The sequence below is a fragment of the Lolium perenne genome, chromosome 2 (assembly GCF_019359855.2).
Source record: "Lolium perenne isolate Kyuss_39 chromosome 2, Kyuss_2.0, whole genome shotgun sequence".
Classification (NCBI taxonomy): domain Eukaryota; kingdom Viridiplantae; phylum Streptophyta; class Magnoliopsida; order Poales; family Poaceae; genus Lolium; species Lolium perenne.
In genome coordinates, this window is record NC_067245.2 from 137,699,569 (window position 1) to 137,723,603 (window position 24,035).

Genomic DNA, 24,035 nt, shown 5'->3' on the forward strand with positions numbered 1-24,035 from the left:
AATCACATCAATCGGAGCTACCAAACTATTTTCATTAGCAAAACAGTACATTGGCAGTTTTTCATTTTAATTTCTATTTAACAAATTTTCAAACAAATAAAATGGGCGGGAACGCCCTGGGCCTTGCGGTGCTGTGCCGATGGGCCGGCCCAGTGGGGCTCTCCGGTGGCCAGAGAAAAAAAGAAAAAGGAAAAAGGGCCGGGGGCCCGTGGCGGGCCAGGCCGGCGGACGTGGCCATGCACGCCGACGTGGCCGTTCATGCGCCATGCGCCCGCCCGATCTGGATCCGACGGTCCAGATCTGGTGCGTGCACGACGTTCGTGGCGCTCGCCGGCGTGGACGAAGAAAGGGGCGGCGCGGCGGCTTACCAGCGGCTGGCGGTGGCGTGGCTCGGTGCAGGCGACGTGGCGGCGTAGGTGGGCGTCGCGTGCGTGTGTTGGCGGTGTCCAGGGGCTGCTGCTCCTCCTCCCGCGACTTCAACGGCAGCTCGGGCGGCGTCGGCTTGTCGTCGGCGTCGTCGCTCCGCTGCCGATCTGCGTGTGAGGGGCAGGGGAAAGGGGTTAGGAGATGCAGGAGGTGGTGCTGGCGACGAAGGGAAGAGGGGAGCGGCAGGGGAGTGGCGTTGTCGATGGCTCCTCCTCGTCACCTTCACGGTGACCACGACGGCGATGGCGTCAGGCGGTGGTGGCAGCGGCTCGAGCTGCTGCTCGAGCAGCCAGGGAGTGGGAGAGGCAGCCTGGCGGCGTAGTGAGTGGGGGAGCTGAAGGGAGAGAGGTGGCGCTTGGTGGGTTTTTATAGGCAGAGGGAGGCACGGTAGTGGAGTGGGGCGGTGGCGATGGCCAACGGGCGCGCAAGGGCTGGCGTCACCCGCGGGACCCACGGTGACATCGCCCTGGAGCGCCAACGAGGGGAGGGAGCCGAGGCGCTGTGCGGCAGACGAGGCATGATGGCGCGTCGAGCGAGGCTCCGTGCCATCATGTCGCTGGCCAGGCGTGCGCGGGCTAGGGAGGTCTAGGGTTTTGGGCGCGTGCGAGAGAGAGGGGCCGGTGGCGTTTGGGCCAGAGAAGAGAGAGCGAGTGAGGGCCAGGGTTGGGCCAGGGCAAGGGAGGGAGAGGTGGCGTCGGTCACGGCCCAAACCAGCAGGGAGAGAAGAGAGGGAGAAGAAAAGAGAAGAGAGGGGGAAGTCTCCCCTCTTCTCACCTCTCGGCCAAATTCCAAAAAGAAAAGGAGAAAAGAGAAATTAAAGGGGGCAGGGGTGAAAAGAGAGAAGGTGGTCATGCCAATGCATGTGCCAAGTTTTGGTACCAAGTGCATAAGCACATGTGTGGAAAAAAGAAATAAATGGACAAACAAGGGGTGTTGGTGTTGGTGGTGTAACCCTAGGTGATGAGATGGCATCACCCAAATAAGAGAGGGAAGTGTTTCCCCCTTATTAAGATGGTGATGGTCAACAACAAAAACTAGGGTTTTTAGTGGAGAGGGAAAAATAACCAGGGTTGGTGTCAACACACTAGGGGGCAAACCTTACTGAATTAAAATGAGGCACTAAAATATTAACCAAGGTAACTCTCTGATTTAAAAATCCTAATGAAAATTTTAAGACCAGACCAAGCATGAACACAATTAAAAACTCTAGCAGACATAAAATAAAAAGTTTTTGTTGGTTCAAAATTTTAAGTAGGAGAAAAATGCAGGTTCTGAAAAATGGGGTGTTACAGACCTTCCCCCCTTAAAAGAATCTCGTCCCGTGATTCCACGGCTAGGAGCTTGAACAGATAGGGAAACTCTTGCCTCAGGTAATCCTCTCTTTCCCAGGTGGCTTCATCCCCAGAGTGATTACTCCATTGGACCTTGAAGAACTTAATCTTCCTCCGACGAGTAACCCTAACGGCTTCCTCCAAAATACGAATGGGGTTCTCTCTGTAGGTTAAGTCGTGATTGAGATCGATTGCTCGATAATCGATATCCTTGAAAACTTCAGTCTTTTTTGGTGCTTGGAGGCATTTCCGAAGTTGAGAGATATGGAAGACGTCATGTGATGTAGCCCGACCTACGGTCTTCGCTTCATCATGTGCGTCAACGTCAAGAACCACACTCAAGGCTGAGTTCACGGAGGCATGGAAGAGAAGAAGGAAGAAGAGCGTCCGAGGTTGCCTAGGAGAGAAGACGCCTACCACAAGTCAATTCGGGCCAAGGCCCATGTACCCCTTTGTTTCCCTAAACTACCCCTCCTTAGTGGCTCCCTATATATAGGCTCCCACCTCCCCCTTCATTAGGTAAGAGTTGAACTTGAGAGAACCTAGGCTTATGCCTCCACCATCCCTTTGGGATTAGGGAAACCCCCTCCTTAGATTATCAAATCTATTGTATCAAGGCACTCTTTATATGATTAGTCTCTCACACTTGTGATTCTACCACCGGTCTCTCACTCGTGTGATTCCACCGATCGTATACCGATCTTCCTCTCGGGGATTCTACCGCGTGTCTCTCCCTTGAGAGATTCTATCGGGATAGTGGTTCGGGCTATCGGGAATAAACCGGAATTGTATCAGGTTGTGTTGTGTGCGTTCGCGTGTGTTCATCGTGTTCTTCGCCGTGTTCTTCGTGTTCTTCCTCTCCCCCGTCTTTCCCTCGGTCAATTCGTGAGATCGGGCAACCCACGTGGCCTTAGGCCGCATCATATGGTATCAGAGCAAAGGTTACCACGAATTTGACCCTCGAATCTCTCCAATTTCGTCGAAAATTTTCCCCAAAAAATTGCCCCAAAAAATAGCTCGAAAATTGATCTCCTAATTTGTTGCGTTTTTTGTGGTTTTGATCCACATATCTGATGTTATAGTGGTTGATCTACATCTTCTCCAATTTTCGTTCTCCAATTCTTCCAAAATCGTGAGAAATCTGAGGATTTGGAGCCCTTTTCCATGTTGTTCATCGTCCTGTTCTTGGCTCGAAGAACAGCTCCCGACCAATTCGGTCAACGCCCACCCGCACCAATCCTTGGCCGCGCGCGACCACACCGCCACTACTCCACCGCCAGCACGCAGCGCCGCCTACGCCCCGCTCGACCACCACGCGCCTTTGCTGCTTGCCTGCAGCCCGCACGAACCAAGCTGCCTCCACTCCATCTCCTACCGCTCCCGCTCAGGCCCAGCCACCAGCGCCACCCAGCTCTCCGCTCGCTCCTCATCCAACCACCATCTTCCTCGCGCCCTGCTCAGCTCAACCCGCGCCCAAGTCCGCCGCTCGCATCGATCTCAAGGCCGCCCAGCCGCAGGCCCACATCGCCCGCTCGCCTCCAGGCCGCAGCTCTCCGCCTGGCCCACCCACGGCCGCCCGGCCACGCCTCAGCTGCCGCCGACCCAACCCGCGGCCAAGCCCCTCCCGCCCCGGCCTCGATTTCCATCGCGCGCACGGCCATCGCTCACCTCGCAGCTGCTGCACCCGGTTGAAACCGGAGCCAAACCGGGCGGCAACCGGGAAAATCCCTCGGACCGGAGCCAAACCGGGCGGCACGCCGAATGGTCCGGCCCAGGATCCGGTCCAACCGGCCCCCTGACCGGATTTCACAATTTTGACCCAACTTTCCGGATCCCGTTTGACTCCAAATTTTAACAACATCCCCCAAATAATCCACATAGCCCATCTCTAATTTTTGACGATTTTTGGAGCCCAACTTTTGACCGCTCGTTTCGACCCAACTTTTCGGGCATTGACTTAATTTGCCCGGTTTCCGTGTTGGAGTGCCTTTGGTCCGTGAGAACCGCTTCCGCGCCTACACCAACACCGCGACAACGGCATCGGCACCCCGGATTCCGGCACATCTTCGACACCATCGTTATCACCATCATCGCAAGTTCGTGTGCTTGACACCGCCTAACGTCAATAGGTATAACTTGCCTCCCCTACCCCTTGTAGTCCATTTCTTCCTTTGCCTACCTATCCCATTGAGAGTGGCTTTCCGAGCGTTGCGAAGCATTGCACAAGTGTCACGACTGTGAGAGGGTGTGTATGCGTTGTGTTGAGCAAAGCTCCGAAGCAAGCTCGGTGAGAAAGATACACAAAAGAAGAAAAAGTGTGACATAGAGAAAAAGAAAGCTTCTAAGCATAGAAAAAAAGAGTGAAAAAAATAGAAAAAAAATGTGTGTGCCACCGATACAAAGGAGTCCAAAGCTTCTAAGCGCAAAGAGAGAAAGAGAAGAGTGGCATTTTTGCAAATCTTGTTGCTTCCCTCTTATGCAACCGAGCTACGGTCTCTCTTGTGTTGGCGTGACACCGAGCATATAGTCTTCGTTAGGACCATCTTTGTAACTTGCTCACTTCCTTGGTCGCGCTAACCCCATTGTTTTCCTTTGTGTGTGTTTCCGTGTTTCCTTGACATAGATCACCACTTTTGACATTTGACTTTGGATCTTACCCACATTTGATGATAGACTTTTCCGTTGATCTTTTTCGTTTGCTATCCACCCCTTACCCACCACATATAGACTTCTTAGCCTTTTGCGTGTGCTTTGAGTGTGTGTGTGAGTAACCCGGTACAATTTTGACTTTGCTCTTGACTTGAACCATTTTCCGATACTTTCTTGATAGGTGAGATACTTGTGTAGCTTTCCTTCCACCACATACACATATACACTTTCCTAGTGAGATATATACATGATGACCCCACAAGAGCAAGCCGAGATGAGAGCATACTTCGCCGAGCTAGATGCTCGAGAGGCCAAAATGACCCTCCAAGACAAAGCCGAGTGCAAATCCTACTTCAAACACCTTGATAGCAAGAGTGATACACACCATGAGTCCAATGAGGATGTTTCGATTTCTAACAACTTAACCTCTACTCCTCTTGTGTTGTCTTCCCCTTTGCTAGGTTTCTCGGACATCGACGACGCCATTGCCATGGAGATGAGGGACTCCACTATATGTGAGATGAGCAACTCCACTATACGTGAGATGAGTGACTCCACTATATGTGAGCTTGATGAGTGCCTCCACTTCGAGAGCATGAGTGATACACCGAGTGAGATGAGAGTGGTAGTTGATAGGTCATGTGAGGCCATTTCGAATTCTAACAACTTACCATCTACCTCTAGTGTGTTTCCTTGTGTCTTATTAGGTCCCATGGATGACGAGACACTGATCATGGAGAAGATGTACATGGTGCATGAAGATGATGATACCACACCATGCTTGTTGCTTGAAGATGAACATGGAGGCCACATCGAGCCTACCTTGATACGGGGTGGCCGTCGGACACCGCCGCCTCAAGACCGACAAGCCCTCCTCATGGTCCAATGACACGAGCTCGAGCCCAAGCCCTACACCAAGAGGTGAATTCGCTCCTCTCCACGTATGCTTTTGATACCCCTTTGGATGGCTTGCTACTTCATGCAAATACCCTATGTTCAATCAGGTACGACCAAGACGCGAGCAATGGAGACCAAGCCAATGGAGAGAGAGCTGGAAATGATGAAGATGGAGCTACAGCGCCCAGGCCGGAACTTCCGCCCCCCAGGACCAGAACTTCCGGCCAGATGCCTTCCAGATGCCTTCCAGCGCCCAGAGAAATGGATGAAGCCGGAACTTCCGCCCCGAGAGACCGGAACTTCCGCCCACCGGAACTTCCGCCCAAGTTCCGCCCTACTTCCGGAATTGCGCCAAAACGCCCCTGGATGTTACTGCGAGGAAATGGGCAAATTCCGGAACAAGGCCGGAAGTTGGCCGGAACTTCCGCCCCGACCGGAACTTCCGGCCCACAAGACCGGAACTTCCGCCCTTGACCGGAACTTCCGCCCAGGATGACCGGAACTTCCGCCCCATCGAACTTCAACACGACAGCACTTTTCAGCGTGTAACTTATCCCTTCGCCCCCACCTATAAATAGCCTTGTAGGCTCAGATCTGAGATTAGACTTGATGTGAAATTAAACCTGAGCTTAGCTCACCCTTGTGGGAACCCTACCTAGATCTTTGATCTTGTACCCACCCGGGCTCCTTATCGACTCGTGAAGATCTCTTTGGTGACTTCTACCGTTTGTTTGATCTTTTGCTTGCACTTCTACCTATTTGGTCTTTTGCTTGCACTTCTATCAACCTTCCGGTCTTTTCACCCTTCTAGATCTCTCGAGCTTCGATTTGTCGATCTCTTTGCGGGACTTCTACCGGAAGGTCTTTTCCTGCAACCTCTATCGAGTTGGTGGTTCGGGCCAATGAGGGAAAACTGATTGTGTGCGTGTGTGTGTTGTATCCCCACGATTCCCCTCGCGTTCTTCGTGTTCATCGCGTTCATTCACCTCCCCCACGAATTCCACCCAAATCCGTGAAGATCGGGCACATCCTTGGGCTTAGCCCTTATCATATGGTATCAACAGCTCTTTGGTTGCCACGGATTTGACCCCCACAACCCCCAATTCCACCAATTTCGCCCAAAAAAAATTCCAAAAAATTTCCCCAAAAAATAGCCCCAAATTGGCCTTGGATCGATCTCGCGATTTGTTGAGTTTTTGGTGGTTTTGCTCCAATAGAAACTTGTCTTTGGTGTTGATCTGCAATTCCCCCACCTTCCCACAGCTTTTAGTGCCAAATTTTCCTCGAATTCGAAGGATTTCGGACCGGATTTCCGCCCAAATCGAAGAACAGCCCACAGATCTGATTGCGACCGGAAGTTCCGCCCGGAAGGACCGGAAGTTCCGCCCGGGACCGGAAGTACCGCCCCTCAGGACCGGAAGTTCCGGCTGGCCGAATTTTTCACAGCAACCTTTGTTTTTCGTTTTGGCACTAACCCCCTTGTGTTTGGACATCGGTTTGAGTGCCATTTCGGCTACCACAAAGCTTCCGCAACATCGACAACGACGACGGCACCCCGAGGATCCAGGCGGTTCATTTGACACCTCCACCACCATAGCAAGTTCAAGATCGTCGGCCACCATCATCAAGTGGTATAACTTGCTCCTAACTTGTAGCCCTAGCCTCTTTTGCGTACCTTTCCTATCGAGAGTGGCTTTCCAGTGTTGCGAAGCATTGCGCAAGCGTCCCGACCGTGAGGGTGTGCGTGTGTTGAGCACAGCTACGAAGCAAGCTCGTGTGAAAAGATAAGCAAAAAGAGTGTGACATACTTACATAGATAGTAGTATCCTTACATAGTGAGAAAAAGAAAGAAAAATACAAAAAGAAAAAGAAAAAGTGTGTGAGTGACACCTATACATAAAAGAGTCCAAAGCTTATAATCAAAAGAGAGAAAAGGGAAGAGAGGCGTCTTGCGCAAATCTTGTTGCTTCTCAATTTTGCTACCAAGCCACGGTCTTGCTTGCGTTAGCGTGACACCGAGCTAGTAGTCTTCATTAGGACCATTTTGTTCTTGCTCACTTTCCAAGTCGCGCTAACCCCATTTTTTCCCACGCGTGTGTTCCTCCTTGTGTATGCCTTTTGTGATCACCGCCTTTGACTTGTGACTTTTGGATCTTACTCACTTTTGACAATAGACTTTTCGTTTGGTTCTTCCATTTGGCTTTCCACATCCATACCTAACACCATATAGAGTTTTTGTTTTTGTGTGTGCGCATACATATCGGTTGCCCTCCGCCTTGAAACACCTTTTCGATTTTGGTTTGCAAGTTTTGACCCTTTTGGTAGTCTTTCCTAACCACCCACCGCATAGTTCTTGTTTTAGTTGTAACCATGTCTAGTGGAGAAGGGAACCAACTACCGATGTCACGGCACCAACATTGGATAGCTACTCAAGCCGTCCACGCCAAGCTCAATCAATTTGAAGCCATGATCAAGGATACCAACGTCCGCTATGAAGAAAGAGCTCAAGTGCAAAGGATTGACCTCAACAATCAAGTTCAAGACCTCAATGAGAAGATTGAAACTCAAGGCAATGAGTTGAAGGCAACACTTGCCATACAAGGTCAAGAGACAAGGGAAATGAAGACGGCGTTGGACAATATCCTTCATACACTCAACCGTCAAGAAGATAGAAGACACCACTCAAGGTCTTCGCGCTCTCATAGTTCAAGGTCAAGAGCTCCTACACCGTCTCGCCATGATTCTAATGAAGACCCACGCAACCATAATGTGGATGTTCAAGTGCTTCACCAACAAGCTCAAGAAGCGGAGCAAGCTCGACTTTGACTTGTCCAAGAACGTCAACGCCTTGAAGAAGAGCGCCTTCACCAAGAGAACGTCCATGCTCAATTCCAACAAGAGCAAGAACGCCTTCGACATGATCAAGAGCTAGTTCAAGCAAGCGAACAAGAGCGTCTCCGCAAAGAACAACAAGAACTTGAAGAACAAGAGCGGCAACGATAAGTACAAGAAGCTCAAGCTAGAAGGCAACGACTTCATCAAGAATAAGAGAGGCAAGTGCGTCAAGAGCACCAAATCATCAATGTTGTCCAACCTCAACGCCCTCAAGGTCAAGATAATCGCCGACATCATGATGATCGACCTCATGCTCGAAGACCACCTCCAAGGGCAAGAAATGGAGAATCAAGTCATCACCAAGCATCAAGTGAAGAAAGTGTGATGCCTCGACAATGCCACAACAATGATGATCAAGATGAAGGTCATAGAAGACCACCTCCTCGTCAACAACATAGCAACAACAATAGAGATGCTCAAGGTCCACAACATCTACCTCAACAACGTCAAGACCTTGGTGAAGAAAGACCACCTCCTAGACGCAATGACTGCAATGAAGAGGAAATCTTTGGGAAGCTCAAGTTCACCATGCCCAAATTCCACGGAGAGGAAGACCCCGAGGCATACTTATCTTGGGTCCTCAAGGTTGACAAGATTTTCCGCATACACAACTTCTCCGAAGCAAAGAAAGTGGCTATGGCATCACTTCAGTTTGAAGGATATGCAAATGTTTGGTGGGAAGACGTGAACAAGAAGCGTGACAAGGAAGATCTAGAGCCCATTGACACATGGGAAGAGATGCAAGAAGTCATGCATAAACGCTTTGTGCCCAACCACCATAAACGCGACCTCTTCAACAAGCTTACTCAACTCAAGCAAAGCTAAAAGTCCGTTGAGGAGTACTACAAGCACTACAAGAAAAGTTGCCATGGCCGACGAAGTTGAAGTCGCGCCGTGGTTGCTGGGGTACCATGGCCGACGATTTTGGGTCTGTCCGTTGTGCATGTCAAAACGTTTTTTTCTCGTTTTTGAGGCCACCTAGCCCGACGAAACCGGCCAAAACGTTGCGTATGGTGGCCCGGGATGTGGTGCATCTCGAATTCTCGGGTTCGCCGGCCGAGCCAACGCAAATCCGCACCGCCGAGGGATGTAGGGCCCAGATGGCAGCCTCTCTGGCATTGTTTTTTTCTCGATCGCGCCATCTCGTTCAACGCTCTCCGATCGAGCCGTTTACGATGCAGGATCATGGGTCCCGCATGTCATCCTCTATGAACCAAAATTCTTTCTATTCTTGGATTTTTTTTGACACCCTGATTTCTGGCTACTTCCTTTTTCTTTTGATCCCTTGCCGCCTTGGAAACGTTGAGACCGCTGCTGCTAATTGGGACCCGCATGTCATCCTCTATGAGCAATCAACTTTCTTTTCTTGGAGTTTTTTTTGGCACCTCAAATTTGGTCACTTGCCTTTTTCTTTCGATCCCCTGCCGCCTCTCAAACGGTGATACCGCTGCTGCTAAATGGGACCCGCATGTCATCCTCTATGTACTATAAAACTTTCTTTTCTTGGATTTTTTTTGGCACCTCATATTTGGTCACTTACCTTTTTCTTTCGATCCCCTGCCGCCTCTCAAACGGTGAGACCGCTGCTGCTAAATGGGACCCGCATGTCATCCTCTATGTACTATAAAACTTTCTTTTCTTGGATTTTTTTGGAACCTCATATTTGGTCACTTGCCTTTTTCTTTCGATCCGGTGCAGCCTCTCAAACGTTGATACCACTGCTGCTAAATGGGGCCCGCATGTCATCCTCTATGTACAATCAAGTTTCTTTTCTTGAATTATTTTTGGCTCCTGATATTTGGTCACTTGCATTTTTCTTTCGATCTCATGCCACGTTGAGGACCATGCAGGCTCATGGGACCCGCATGTCATCCTCTATGTACTATAAAACTTTCTTTTCTTGGATTTATTTTTGACCGCTGATTTCTGGCAACTTTGCTTTTTCTTTCGATCCCCTGCCGCTTCTCAAACGGTGATACCGCTGCTGCTAATTGGGACCCGCATGTCATCCTCTATGTACAATCAAGTTTCTTTTCTTGAATTATTTTTGGCTCCTGGTATTTGGTCACTTGCCTTTTTCTTTCGATCTCATGCCACGTTGAGGAACCTGCTGGCTCATGGGACCCGCATGTCATCCTCTATGTGCTATAAAAGTTTATTTTCTTGGGTTTTTTTCACCCTCTGATTTTTGGCTATTTCCTTTTCCTTTTGATCCCCTGCCGCCTTGGAAACGTTGAGTAAGCTGCTGACTCATGGGACCCGCATGTCATCCTCTATGTACAATCAACTTTCTTTTTCTTTTGATCTCAAGCTGCATTTGAAACGTTGAGACCGCTGCTGCTAATTGGGACCCGCATGTCATCCTCTATGTACAATAAAGTTTTTTTTCTTGGATTATCTTTGGCTCCTGATATTTTGTCACTTGCCTTTTTCTTTCGATCTCATGCCGCCTTTGAAACGTTGAGTAAGCTGCTGGCTCATGGGTCCCGCATGTCATCCTCTACGAACAATAAAAGTTTCCTTTCTTGGAGTTATTTTTGACCCCTAATTTCTGGCTATTTGCCTTTTTATTTTGATCTCCTGCCCCCTTTGAAACGATGAGGACGCTGTTGGCAGGTCGGTCCCACATGTCATCCTCTGTGAAGAATAAAAGTTTCCTTTGATGGATTTATTTTGAACCCCTAATTAATTTCGGGATATTTCCTTTTTTTTCCTTTGATCCCCTGCCGCCTTGGAATCGTTGAGGATGCTGCTGCCTCATGGGTCCCGCATGTCATCCTCTCAGAACGGTAAATGTTTTTTTTCTTGGATTTTGTTTACCAAATGATTTTTGGCTAATTTTTCTTTCGATCTCCTGCCGCCTTTAAAACGTTGAGGACGCTGCTGGCTCACGGGACCCACATGTCAGCCTCTATGAACAATAAACGCTGAGGATGCTGCTGCCTCATGGGTCCCGCATGTCATCCTCTTAGAACGAAAATGTTTCTTTTCTTTGATTTTGTACCAACATATTTTTGGTTTATTTTTTCTTTCCATCCCCTGCCGCCTTTAAAACGTTGGCAACGCCTGGCTCATGGGTCCCCGATGTCAGCCTCACTGTACAAGAAAAATATGATATCTTGATTATTTTGCAGACAATAAACAGTGTATTGCGCTCTGAGCTATTTCAAACGGAAAATTAAATCTTTATTTTTACATAAACAAACTTATATGTTGAATCTCCTTGTTTTTTTGTCTTTGCGAAGCATAGGACTTTCCTGTTTTTTTAGAAAATTCGGAACTTTCATGTTTTGGAGTGGGCTGAAATTGTACGAGTCAAAAGGCCAAGCAGGATAGTTCGAAGGCCCAGATGTCCAGATGCAGCCCAATTGAAATCTTTCTTCTTGGATTTTTTTCACCCCCTGATTTCTAGCTACTTCATTTTTCTTTTGGTTCTGTGCCGCCTTGGAAACGTTGAGACCGCTGCTGCAAAATGGGACCCGCATGTCATCCTCTACGTACAATAAAATTTCTTTTCTTGGATTTTTTTGGCTCCTGATATTTGGTCACTTGCCTTTTTCTTTCGATCCCGTGCAGCCTCTCAAACGGTGATACCGCTGCTGCTAAATGGGACCCGCATGTCATCCTCTATGTACAATCAAGATTTTTTCTTGAATTATTTTTGGCTCCTGATATTTGGTCACTTGCCTTTTTCTTTCGATCTCATGCCACGTTTGAAACGTTGAGGAACCTGCAGGATCATGGGACCCGCATGTCATCCTCTATGTAATATAAAACTTTCTTTTCTTGAATTATTTTTGGCTCCTCATATTTGGTCACTTGCCTTTTTCTTTCGATCTCATGCCACGTTTGAAACGTTGAGGAACCTGCTGGCTCATGGGACCCGCATGTCATCCTCTATGTACTATAAAAGTTCATTTTCTTTGTTTTTTTCACCCTCTGATTTTTGGCTATTTCCTTTTTCTTTTGATCCCCTGCCGCCTTGGAAACGTTGAGTAAGCTGCTAGCTCATGGGACCCGCATGTCATCCTCTATGTCCATCAACTTTATTTTCTTGGATTTTTTTGACCCCCTAATTTCTGGCTACTTTCTTTTTCTTTTGATCTCAAGCCGCATTTGAAACGTTGGGACCGCTGCTGCAAAATGGGACCCGCATGTCATCCTCTATGTAAATAAAGTTTCTTTTCTTGGATTATCTTTGGCTCCTGATATTTTGTCACTTGCCTTTTTCTTTCGATCTCATGCCGCCTTTGAAACTTTAAGTAAGCTGCTGGCTCATAGGTCCCGCATGTCATCCTCTACGAACAATAAAAGTTTCCTTTCTTGGAGTTATTTTTACCCCTAATTTCTGGCTACTTGCCTTTTTCTTTTGGTCTCATGCCCCCTTTGAAACGATGAGAACGTTGTTGGCAGGTCGGTCCCACATGTCATCCTCTATGAACAATAAAACTTTCCTTTGATGGATTTATTTTGAACCCCTAATTAATTTCTGGATATTTCCTTTTTTTTTCTTTTGATCCCCTGCAGCCTTGGAATCGTTGAGGATGCTGCTGCCTCATGGGTCCCGCATGTCATCCTCTCAGAACGGTAAATGTTTATTTTCTTGGATTTTGAATAGCAAATGATTTTTGGCTTATTTTTTCTTTCGATCTCCTGCCGCCTTTAAAACGTTGAGGACGCTGCTGGCTCACAGGTCCGACATGTCAGCCTCTAACATTAAACGCTGAGGATGCTGCTGCCTCATGGGTCCCGCATGTTATCCTCTCAGAACGAAAATGTTTCTTTTCTTTGATTTTGTACCAACAGATTTTTGGTTTATTTTTTCTTTCCATCCCTGCCGCCTTTAAAACGTTGACGACGTGCCGCGCATGGGTCCCCGATGTCAGCCTCCCCGTATTAAGAAACATGTGATATCTTGATTATTTTGCAGACAATAAACAGTGTATTTTGCTCTGAGCTATTGCAAAGGGATAAATTAAATCTTTATTTTTACATAAACAAACTTATATGTTGAATCTCCTTGTTTTTTTTTTGTTTTTGCGAGGCATAGGACTTTCCTGTTTTGGAATGGGCTGAAATTGTACGAATCAAAAGGCATCCAGCGGGATAGTTTGAAGGCCCAGATGGCCAGAAACAGCCCAATTGAAATATTCCTTTTCTTGGATTTTTTGACACCCTTATTTCTGGCTACTTCCTTTTTCTTTTGGTCATGTGCCGCCTTGGAAACATTGAGACCGCGGCTGCAAAATGGGACCCGCATGTCATCCTCTATGTACAATAGAAGTTTCTTTTCTTGGATTATTTTTGGCTCGATATTTGGCACTTGTCTTTTTCTTTCGATCTAATGCCGACTTTGAAACCTTCGGACCGGTCTTTGCAAAATGGGACCCGCATGTCATTCTCTATGCACAATAAAGTTTCTTTCCTTAGATTATTTTTGGCTCCTGATATTTGGTCACTTTCCTTTTCATTTCGATCTCATGCCGCCTTAGAAACGTTGAGGAAGCTGCTGGCTCATGGGTCCCGCATGTCATACTCTATGAACAATAAAAGTTTCCTAAATTGGATTTATTTTTTACCCCTAATTTCTGGCTATTTGCCGTTTTCTTTTGATCCCCTGCCCCCTTTGAAACGATGAGGACGCTACTGGCAGGTCGGTCCCACATCCTCTATGAACAATAAAAGTTTCCTATGATGGATTTATTTTTGACCCCTTTTGATCCCCTGCCGCCTTGGAATCGTTGAGGATGCTGCTGCCTCATGGGTCCCGCATGTCAGCCTCTCAGAACGGTAAATGTTTCTTTTCTTGGATTTTTTTCCCAACTGATTTTTGGCCTTTGTCTTTCGATCTCCTGCCGCCTTTAACACGTTGGGGACGCTGCCGGCTCAGGGGTCCCACATGTCAGCCTCTATGAACAATAAACCTTTACTTTGTTTGATTTATTATTGACCCATAATTTCTTGGTATTTGCCTTTTTCTTTCGATCTCATGCCGCCTCTGAAATGTTGAGACGCTGCTGGCTCTTGGGTCCCTTTCAGCCTCTATGAACAGTAAAAGTTTCCTTTGTTTGATTTATTTTTGACCCTAATTACTGGCTATTTGCCTTTTTTTATCCCCTGCCGTCTTTGAAACTAAGAGGACGCTGCTGGCCCATGGGTCCCACATCTCAGCCTCTCTGAACGATAAACCTTTCCTTTCTTTTTTTTCGATCCAGTGCCACCTTGGAAACGGTGAGACCGCTCCTGCAAAACGGGACCCATATGTCATCCTCTATGTACAATAAAAGTTTCTTTCCTTGGATTATTTTTGGCACCTTATATATGGTCACTTGCCTTTTTTTCCGATCCCCTGCCGCCTTTGAAACGTTGAGGACGCTGCTGGCTCGTGGGTCCCACATGTCAGCCTCTATGAACAATAAACATTTCATTTCTTGGATTTATTTTTGACCGCTGATTTCTGGCAACTTTACTTTTTCTTTCGATCCCCTGCCACCTTTGTTAAAGTTGAGGACGCTACTGCAAAATGCGTCCCACATGTCAGCTTCTCTGTACGATAATTGCTTCCTTTCTTGGATTTTTTTCCACGGCTGGTCGATGGGTCCACGATGTCAGCCTCTATGTACAAGAAATATGTGATTTCTCAATATGTTTTAACCCGAGATATGTAGGATACTTGCTTTTTTCGATCCCTTTTGTTTGTCTTTACCTTCAAATGTTGAGGGACGCTACTAGCAAATGGGTCCTGCTCTAGCATTCTCAACTGAAGGAAAAACTGAAATATTGCCTATTCATTTGTTTTTCGTACTCCATGCACCTAATCCATACTAACTGTTGATCCAGGTTTTAATTCAACTTAATTAGTTCAAATTTGATCTACGAGGAAGTATGTAATATATTTTGGGTTCACAACACTACACTTGTTAACAACAATCTGATGAAGAGGTTTGTCATTTTTTTAAACTACAAATACACTCAAAGATCTTGCAAACTCATAGAATAAATCTTGGAACTTTAAATAATTTATGAAAATTTTGAAATCGACTATATGAATATATCAAAATATAGATCCCATGTAGATGCGCATACTGGCTATGCGCATTTAAAAAGAAGCATAATCATAATTGATACGAAATAAAAATAACTTTATATGTAGAATCTCGGTTTCTTGAGGGCCAATCATAGATCTCCGTGTTTAAATTAGGAAGGGCCCCAATGGCATGAGTCGGAGGCCCATTAAATGTTTTTGGATTGTTATCAGCGAAGTAAGCAGGCTGACAGCAATCACCATGTACATGGCCGGCGGCAGCCCAAAAGTACAAACAATTGGCCCATGCGGGGAAGGTATTAGTTTTTTTATTGGGAAGGTTATGCAGGCTAACCCCAAAAAAAAAAGTGGTGCTACATGGGGTAGCACTTGAACCCGGAATGAGACCATGAATAGTACATATGCTACATGCTACAGTACTTAGTTCTTAGCTATCTATTTTCGATCCAACGTCCAAATCTACAAGTCAACCAACTGTTCATCTGTGCTTGCTGATGTCAAGGCACTGGATCCTGGACGCTTGAACCCATGATCGTTACTGAGGGTTGCCTATTTGCACATAATATGTTTTGTCAGCGGGAACTTCACTAGTTTGTGCAAAACATATCCAGTCAAGTAGATTCGAAAAAACATCACGTTTTTTTCTTTACGGAAACAACAGAACATCTCATGTTCATCACAATCCAGCCAACATAAGCACATAATAATTAATAGTACAACTAGAGAGTTGTACATATAAATAAGGTTTGTCAAGCTTCATGCACTAGCCAACGCAACCAAAAGTCAGAACTGATGGAAAGGGCTAGGCAATCCACTTATACATCTCAACACCCCTCCTCACGTGTGACCGGAAGAAGGGAAGAGGTCAACACAAGGAGACTCTCAAGAGGCATATACGTGGACTCCGAGGAGGGCAACGGAGGGCAGCACCAATTTTTAGGATAAATTACGAAAGCCAGGTCTCGAACTCGAGACCCTGGGCTCTGATACCATGCCAAGCTTCATACACAAGCCAACACAACCAAAAGTCCGAACTAATGGAAAGGGCTAGGCAATCCACTAATCCAGTAATGGTACCATCATGTTCACCACAATGCATCATTATACTATTATAGACCAGCTCTCTCTACAGAACATTTGTAAGACAACTTAATACAGCTGTGATTCATTTTGTTGCCCCAGCGATGGGTGATAACCTGAACACCATATAACCTTCTCACAGCAATTGTAACCAAATATGAGCACCTGCAATGATTTGGTGTCAATCTTCTTGAAGGTCGGGAGGTATCCTACCTTCAAGTCATGTGCTTTGACAAACTCTGGCCATCCTGCGTCCATTAAAACATTGCCATCTTGTTGCTTCAGGTCCACAATCCAGGTGCATGCAGTGGACATCTTCAGGTTGATGGACTCTGGACACCCACCGTAAAACCAGGGTAGAACACGACTGGGGATGGTAATCACCTCTAACTCCAATGTACATAGTACCTTGCAGAAGCTGTCAGCGGTATTCTCCTCATCGATGCGCCTAAACACCTTGCACACTAGGGCTGGCTCTACAGATGTCTCCTTCCATGATAAGCTCTCTCCAAGCTTGAGCTTCTTGTTTGAACACTGCAAAAAAGAGGCCTCAATTAGATAATGCCTCTAGCTTCTGTCCGTAATTCCAAGCACACTACTAGGGAAAAGCCTATAGGTGGAGGCAAGTGGTGCCGGCGCACCACCCTATGCATGCGCCGGTGGAACGTGCTGCCGGCGCATCAAATACTAGCCGCGCCGGCGATGCCTGCCCACTACCGGCGCACCAGTGGATTCGACGCGCCGGTGCTTTTTCCTGGCATGGCCTCGCCCAATTCGGGCCAGGCCCACGAAACATTGCCGGCGCACCAGCCCAGGAGCGCGCCGGTGGTAATTTGCTATTGCCGGCGCGCTCCTGGGCTGGTGCGCAGGCAATGTTTCGTGGGCCTGGCTGAAGCGTATATAGCCGGATGGCTTATATACTTCGGCGCACCCAGGTCCTGGTGCGCCGGCAGTAACCTGGGAGTTATTTCAGCCACCAACCAGCACTCACAAGCCACTACACTCACTCCTCCACACAACCCGACCCTTCTCCCAACCCACCTATTTTTTGCCCATTTCTACCCCAAATTTAGCCAATTTGACCAAACAAAATCATATTTTTTTACCAAATCTTCCCTTCCTACATGCATCTCCCACATCCCCCTATGTAGATCTAGATCTACTATCCCGCATTGACCGCTCAATCTAGATCTAGATCTAGAAAGTCGGCTTCCATACGCCGTGGTAGCGGCGCGACGTCCCGATCTTGTTGACGAGTATATCAAACCAATAGGTGATTAATGAACAAATTGAGGAATGAAATCAACGTATATTGGACATTAATTTGAAGCAAAGCTCATGTGTGGCATATATATATGTTGTGTTTGTGCTTGTGCTTGTGTGTGTTGGCGTTGAAAATGAGTTGCCAACGTTGCGCCGAAATGTTGATTCTTTAAGTTTCCGTTTCGGCACATTTCTGGCGCTCCTATGTCCTACCGTGTAGGAAGGTCATGCCGAAAATTTCCGTGAAAACTACCGATGGATGCATGGTTCTAATCAATTATGTAATCTTACCATGCATGCGATAATGGTTATTGAGATGAGTGAAAGCATTGTGATGAGATATCTGAAACACGCGATCATCGACATGTATGAAAATAACCGCACGGAGGTATTGTGTCCGTGCCGGAGATGCAAACGAGGGAAATGGTTTGACCCGTATTCAGGCAAATTGCAGGGGCACCTGCTCACTAATGGTTTCATGCATGGACACACTCAATGGATGAGTGATGATGGCGCGGAGGTCAATGGGGCGACGGCAGCAGGTGGTAATAATGGCCGGCAAGAAGGAGGGCATCATGATATTGATGACGATGAAGAGCTTGTCGCACAGGACGATAACCTTGACGACGACAATAACCTTGACGACGACAATAACCTTAACGACGACGAAGAGGTGCCGCTAGCTTCAGTCGTGCGGGACCCTCATCTTCAAGATCTGCTTCTCGAAAAGACGAAAGGCGCCAAGCGGAAATCAAAGCTTGAGCAACTCGAGATAGACTCGAATACTCCGTTGTACGACTCAGGTCGCGGGTTGGGGGAGTCTCGCTTGAGAGTAGCTCTCGATGTGCTGCAGATGAAGGCGAAACACGGACGGACGGACACAAGCGTCGACGACATCCTGGAATACGTGAAAGATCTCCTTCCTGCCGGGAACACGTGTCCTGGTAGTCTAGCCGAGGCCAAGAGAATCACGTGCCCTCTCGACTTACCCCACGAAAAGTATCACGCCTGCATCAACGACTGTATCATGTATCGCAAGGAGCACATGGACAAGACCAAATGTCCTGTGTGTGAAGTTGAACGGTACAAGAAAGGGAAGAAGAAAGCTCCTCGGAAAGTTGTGTGGTACTTCCCGCTCGCCCCCCGGCTTCAACGGTTCTACGCGGACCGCAAGGAAGCAAAGCTCATGCGCTGGCACGCAGAAAGAAAGGAGGCAGTGTTGAATGATGAAGAGCGGATTGCGCACCCAGTGCTGACGCACCCTTCGGATGCAAGCCGCGAAAGCATTAGACAATGAATTCGGAAGTTTTGGGGCAGATCCCAGAAACATCAGGTTGGGTGCGAGCACGGACGGATTCAATCCGTTCGGAAACCAGAGCAGCACACATAGCACATGGCCCGTGTTTGTATGGATCTACAACCTCCCGCCCTAGCTGTGCATGAAGAGGAAGTACATACAGATGAGTATGCTAATTCAAGGGCCGACACAGCCAGGAAACGATATCAACATGTATCTTGAACTATTAAAGGAGGAGCTTGAAACGTTGTGGGCGGAGGAAGGGGTAGATACATGGGACGCCGTCGCGGAAGAATATTTCCCTTTGAGAGCCGCGTTGATCACGACGGTGCAGGACTACCTCGGATACGGTTACATTTCGTGCCAGGTGTGCCATGGACACAAGGCATGTGTCAGGTGCATGGAAGAGACGATGTTTTTGCAGCTTGGTAAGGATCCCGGCTCTTCGAAAACAGTTTACATGGGGCATCGATGGTGGCTACAGAAGACTGACCTGTGGAGAAAGCGTGGAGATCTGTTCGATGGTACAAATGAACCCCGAGGACCTCCACGTAAGAAGAGCGGCGAAGAGATCGATACATTACTGAAAGGTTAGAAGGAGTGCCCTGCGCCGGGAAAGATTCGTCAAAAGCCTGGAGAGAAGAAGAAGAAAAAGGAAACGACGCCGCTCATTGGTGTATGGAAAAGGAGGTCCGTGTTTTGGGACTTGCCGTACTGGAAAATTCTCGATACACCTCACTGCCTTGATGTCATGCATATTACAAAGAACGTGTGCGAGAGTTTGCTTGGCACTCTTCTCAACAACGGACCGGACCAAAGATGGGCCGAAAGCAAGACACGACCTGAAAGTTTTGGGCATCAGGGAAGAGCTTCAGATCCCGCCGGCCCAAGAGGGACAGTCGGAGGAGGAGGCGGACGGCGGTCAGAAGCGCAAAAGGATTAAGCAGCCAGACTATTACTGTCCCCCCTCCTGCTTCACTTTTAGTCCGGCTGAGGTCGATCAATTTTTCAATTGCCTTCTAGGAGTCAGAGTGCCCTTCGGTTACTCCGGGCTAATAAGCATATACATGGACCCCAAGAAACAAAACTTCAGCGGCATGAAGTCTCATGACTGTCACGTGATGATGACGCAGATTCTTCCGGTTGCAATCCGAGGTATAATGGATGACCATGTCCGTGCAACGCTGATCGCTCTGAACTTCTTCGACGTCATAACTCGGAAGTCGATAAGCGTGAAGAAACTCGCAAGGCTCCAGGAAGAGATCGTGGTGATCCTATGTGAGATGGAGATGTACTTCCCGCCTGCATTCTTTGACGTGATGGTCCATCTGTTGATCCATATCATGGATGATATCGTCAGTCTAGGGCCGGCATTCTTACACAACATGATGCCGTTTGAAAGAATGAATGGGGTCATTAAAGGATACGTTCGTAACAGGTCACATCCGGATGGAAGCATCGTCCAGGGCTGGCTCACCGAAGAGTGCATCTCTTTCTGCACGAATTATCTAGACATCGAGGACCCTGTTGGTTTGCCTCAAAACAAGCACATCCGCAGGTTCGAGGGAGTAGGCCACAAAAATGGAAGGAAGGAACTGCACGTGCACATGTCTGGTCGGACTTCCGACTTTGACAGGGCCAACTTAGTAGCGCTACAACACATTGACTTGATCGATCCTTGGTTGAAAGAGCACAAAACGATGATAGAGAACAGTGGCAAGCCGATGATGACGGAAGCAGAAATATACAGAGAGCACAACTCCTCTTTCGCGCGCTGGTTCAAAGACCACATTGATGCTAATCCCCCACCAATGGATTCTGACAAGGATAAACTAGTATTGGCCTTGTCACATGGCCCCACGCCCAACATCATGACTTACCAAGCGTACGATATCAACGGGTACACATTCTACACGGAAGAAAAAGACAAGAACAGTGTTTACCAGAACTCAGGGGTAACGATGGATTCCTGGACGGGTGACGTAAAGACTAGATACTACGGAAGAATCGAGGAAATCTGGGAGCTTAGCTACGCTGGGGAGAAAGTGCCGATGTTCCGTATCAGATGGGCTAAGAGCGTCACAAAAGAAGACCGGTATTTCACCACCATGTTTCTACCCGAAGCCAACAAATCAAAGTCCACGAACGCCACCGCGCAGAATGAGCCATGGGTACTGGCAGAACACGTGCATCAATGCTTCTTCATAACCGACCCATCCAGGCCTAGCCGTGTTATCGCGAGGAGAGGCAAGAGGACCATCGTCGGAATGGATGGAGTCGCCAACGAGGAAGACTTCGAAGGACAAGTCGGAGACCCAATGATGGAAGAATCTGAGGACGAAGACACAACATACACCACAAGAAGAAGCAGGACCACGCTACCGAGGTCAGGTCGACCCTTCAAAAGAAGAAGTCACGACACGGGGCTAAATTATTCAACGACGAGCAAGAAAAGCAACAAGAAAGCGAAACACTCTTCTCAATCGATGATGTAAAACTTTATTTGCAATCTATAACTCATATTTTGTTTAATTAATAACTACTCATATGGTCATGTCCAATACTTTATGTATGACTAATTAATATTGTGTTGGTCAATATTTTGTGTATGTATATATAACTCATATTTTTTTGTAATGCCTAATTAACTCATATTGCTTTGTTATTATCTTGAAAAGAGAAGGAAAAAAATAGTATAGGATTTGTGGGAAAAGAAAATAAACATAAAAGAAAGTGAAAAGAAATAAAGAAAAGAAGAAAAATAAAATAAAATAGAAAAGGAAATGGCCAGCCAGGGTTGGGGGACAAGTCCCAGGTATAGCCGGGCTTACCTTATTGCCGGCGCACCACCTGTTTGGTTCGCCAGGGGTATAATTGTCCCCGGCGAACCAATCATGTGGTGCGCCGGCAATAAGGTGGGTCTGGCTATAGCTGGGACTTAACCGCTGCGCGACCCTCTTCTCCCTCCCCATTCCCAATCGAGCGCCACCGCCACTGTCGATCTCGAGCGCCGCCGCCACCGTCGATCTCGAGCGCCGTCGCGCGGAAGCCCTGGACCAAGAGACCTCGCTGCACGCCGGAGCTGCCACGCAAGGAGGAGCAGGGTATCGCCGCGAAGACGAGGGGGAGGGCGTCACGCGCCGGCCACCGTCGCCACCGTCGCCGAGAGGACGAGGGCGTTGCGCGCCGGCCACCGTCGCGGAGAGGAGCAGCAGGGCGTCGCCACCATCGCTGTTGGTAAGAACCCCTCTCCCTTCCCCTCTTCCTTCCCCTATCCATCCCCCTCTTCCTTCCCTCTCTCTGCCTCCGATTCTTGCTTTAGTTCTTGCAGTAGGTCTTGCAGTAGCCGATTCTTGCAGTGAAATTCTATAAATGTAGTGCCTTCTATGACAATGCTCTCTGGTTCATTTAAATTCTATAAATTCTATAGATGTTGGCTGGTTGATATAGCAATAATGCTCTCTGGTTCATTTAAAAAATGATGAAATGAACACTTTAGGGTTCAATTCATTCTATGTTTCATTTAAAACAAAATGAAAATGATGTACATGGTTCTCTGGTTCATTTAGTTTAGGAGTAGCTATAGTAGTAGGGTGTTTTTATGCTATGGTTTATGATGAAAATAAAAACTAGACACTAAGCAGTATGTTAGTTCTTCATTAAATGAAAATGAAAATGGTTTTGCTAGATGCCCTGTGACTTCTTCTGGTTCAATTCATTCTTTTAAATGTGAAAATGAAAATAAAAATGCTTGCAGTACCTAGGTAGCTAGGCAGTAGGGTTTTTTGGTTATGCTACTGCCAATTCATATAAATTAAAGTAACAATTAAGCTCTCTGGTTTGAAACTAAACCAATTTTAAAATGAAATGCAAGATGCAATGCTTATGCTACTACCATATATATAAAATGCTCATGCTTATGCTACTGCAATCAAGTTGAAAATGAACTTTATATATGTTGGTTTAGTTGGTTTAGATGAAATGCAAATGAAGTAGCTAGCTAGGTTCATGTTTCTTAGGTATGTTCATAATAATATGATGGTTCTCTGGTTAAAATAATTTAGTAGGTTTAGTTAATAAAATTTGCTAGCAGTACATGGTTCATTTAAATGAAATGAACACTAGTTGGCAGTAGCAAATGCTACTACTAGTTTAGCTACTGGTTTAAAACTACAATGTTGCTTAGTTCATGTTGCTTAGGTATTTAGTTCATTAGGTGGAGTTCATTGCTGGTTAGTATTTTGGGTTTCAATTTATATTTACTAAATGCTTTATATACTAAATGCTTCTGGTTTGCTTCTGGTTGAGATGGAAATGAAAATGAAGCTAGCAGTAGCTGTTGGTTTACACATTCTTGATTCATGTTTATTAAATTTTTAGGGTTCATATATAGCAAGAATGCATTCTCTCATTTAAATGCCTAATGAAATGCATTCTCTGGTTCATGCTAATAACAAGAATGAAATGCTAATATGCAAAATGAATTGCTACCAGTGTAGGTGTTGCATGCTCATGCTAATAATATGAATGAAATGCAAAATTGCTTGCTCATGCTCATGCTCCTAACAAGAATGAAATGCAAAAATGCTGCCATAAATTGCTACTGGTTAAAAATGCTCAATTGTTTAGTTCAAAATGCTCATGCATGCTCACTGGTTGTAAATTAATTTGGTTCAAAATGAAAATGCATCATTACCTACTGCCAAAAAAAGAAAATGAAATAGAGGTTTGGCTCAAAATTGATTTTACTTGCAGTAGCTAAAATGAAAATTGATTTTGTTTAGTTAATTGGCCAGTGCATGTACAAGGTGAAGGAATGTCACTTTAATTCCACTTATTTGTACACCTTTTTCACTCATTTGTATTTCTCATAGCATTCATATATCATGGATTAGTTTTCTGGACCCCAAGTAATTCCCTGAAGCTTATGTATATATAATGTATTTGGTTTCTCTGTTGGGGGTATATGATTGTGGTGCCCCTGTTTGGATGATTTTATTCATCCACACATATTTTTCTTGCTGTGATAAATTGATGACCCATTTACTTGATGTACATGGTTCTCTGGAAATGAATTGGGGTTTTTATTATAGTGGAAATGCTACTGGTGGTATTTAAATGCTGATGCTATGCAAGCTGCTGCTGTGCATGT

General features: G+C 46.6%; 1 protein-coding gene across 1 annotated transcript in view; it reads left to right on the forward strand.

Moving 5' to 3' along the window:
* Positions 1-236: 236 nt before the first annotated feature.
* Positions 237-24,035, forward strand: part of LOC139835609 (uncharacterized) — a 99,693-nt gene continuing 75,894 nt past the window's right edge. Inside the window, exons 1-2 of the mRNA XM_071825469.1 lie at positions 237-393; positions 2,954-3,444. Coding sequence (XP_071681570.1) covers positions 237-393; positions 2,954-3,444 — 648 coding nt within the window. The remainder of the gene's footprint in view (positions 394-2,953; positions 3,445-24,035) is intronic.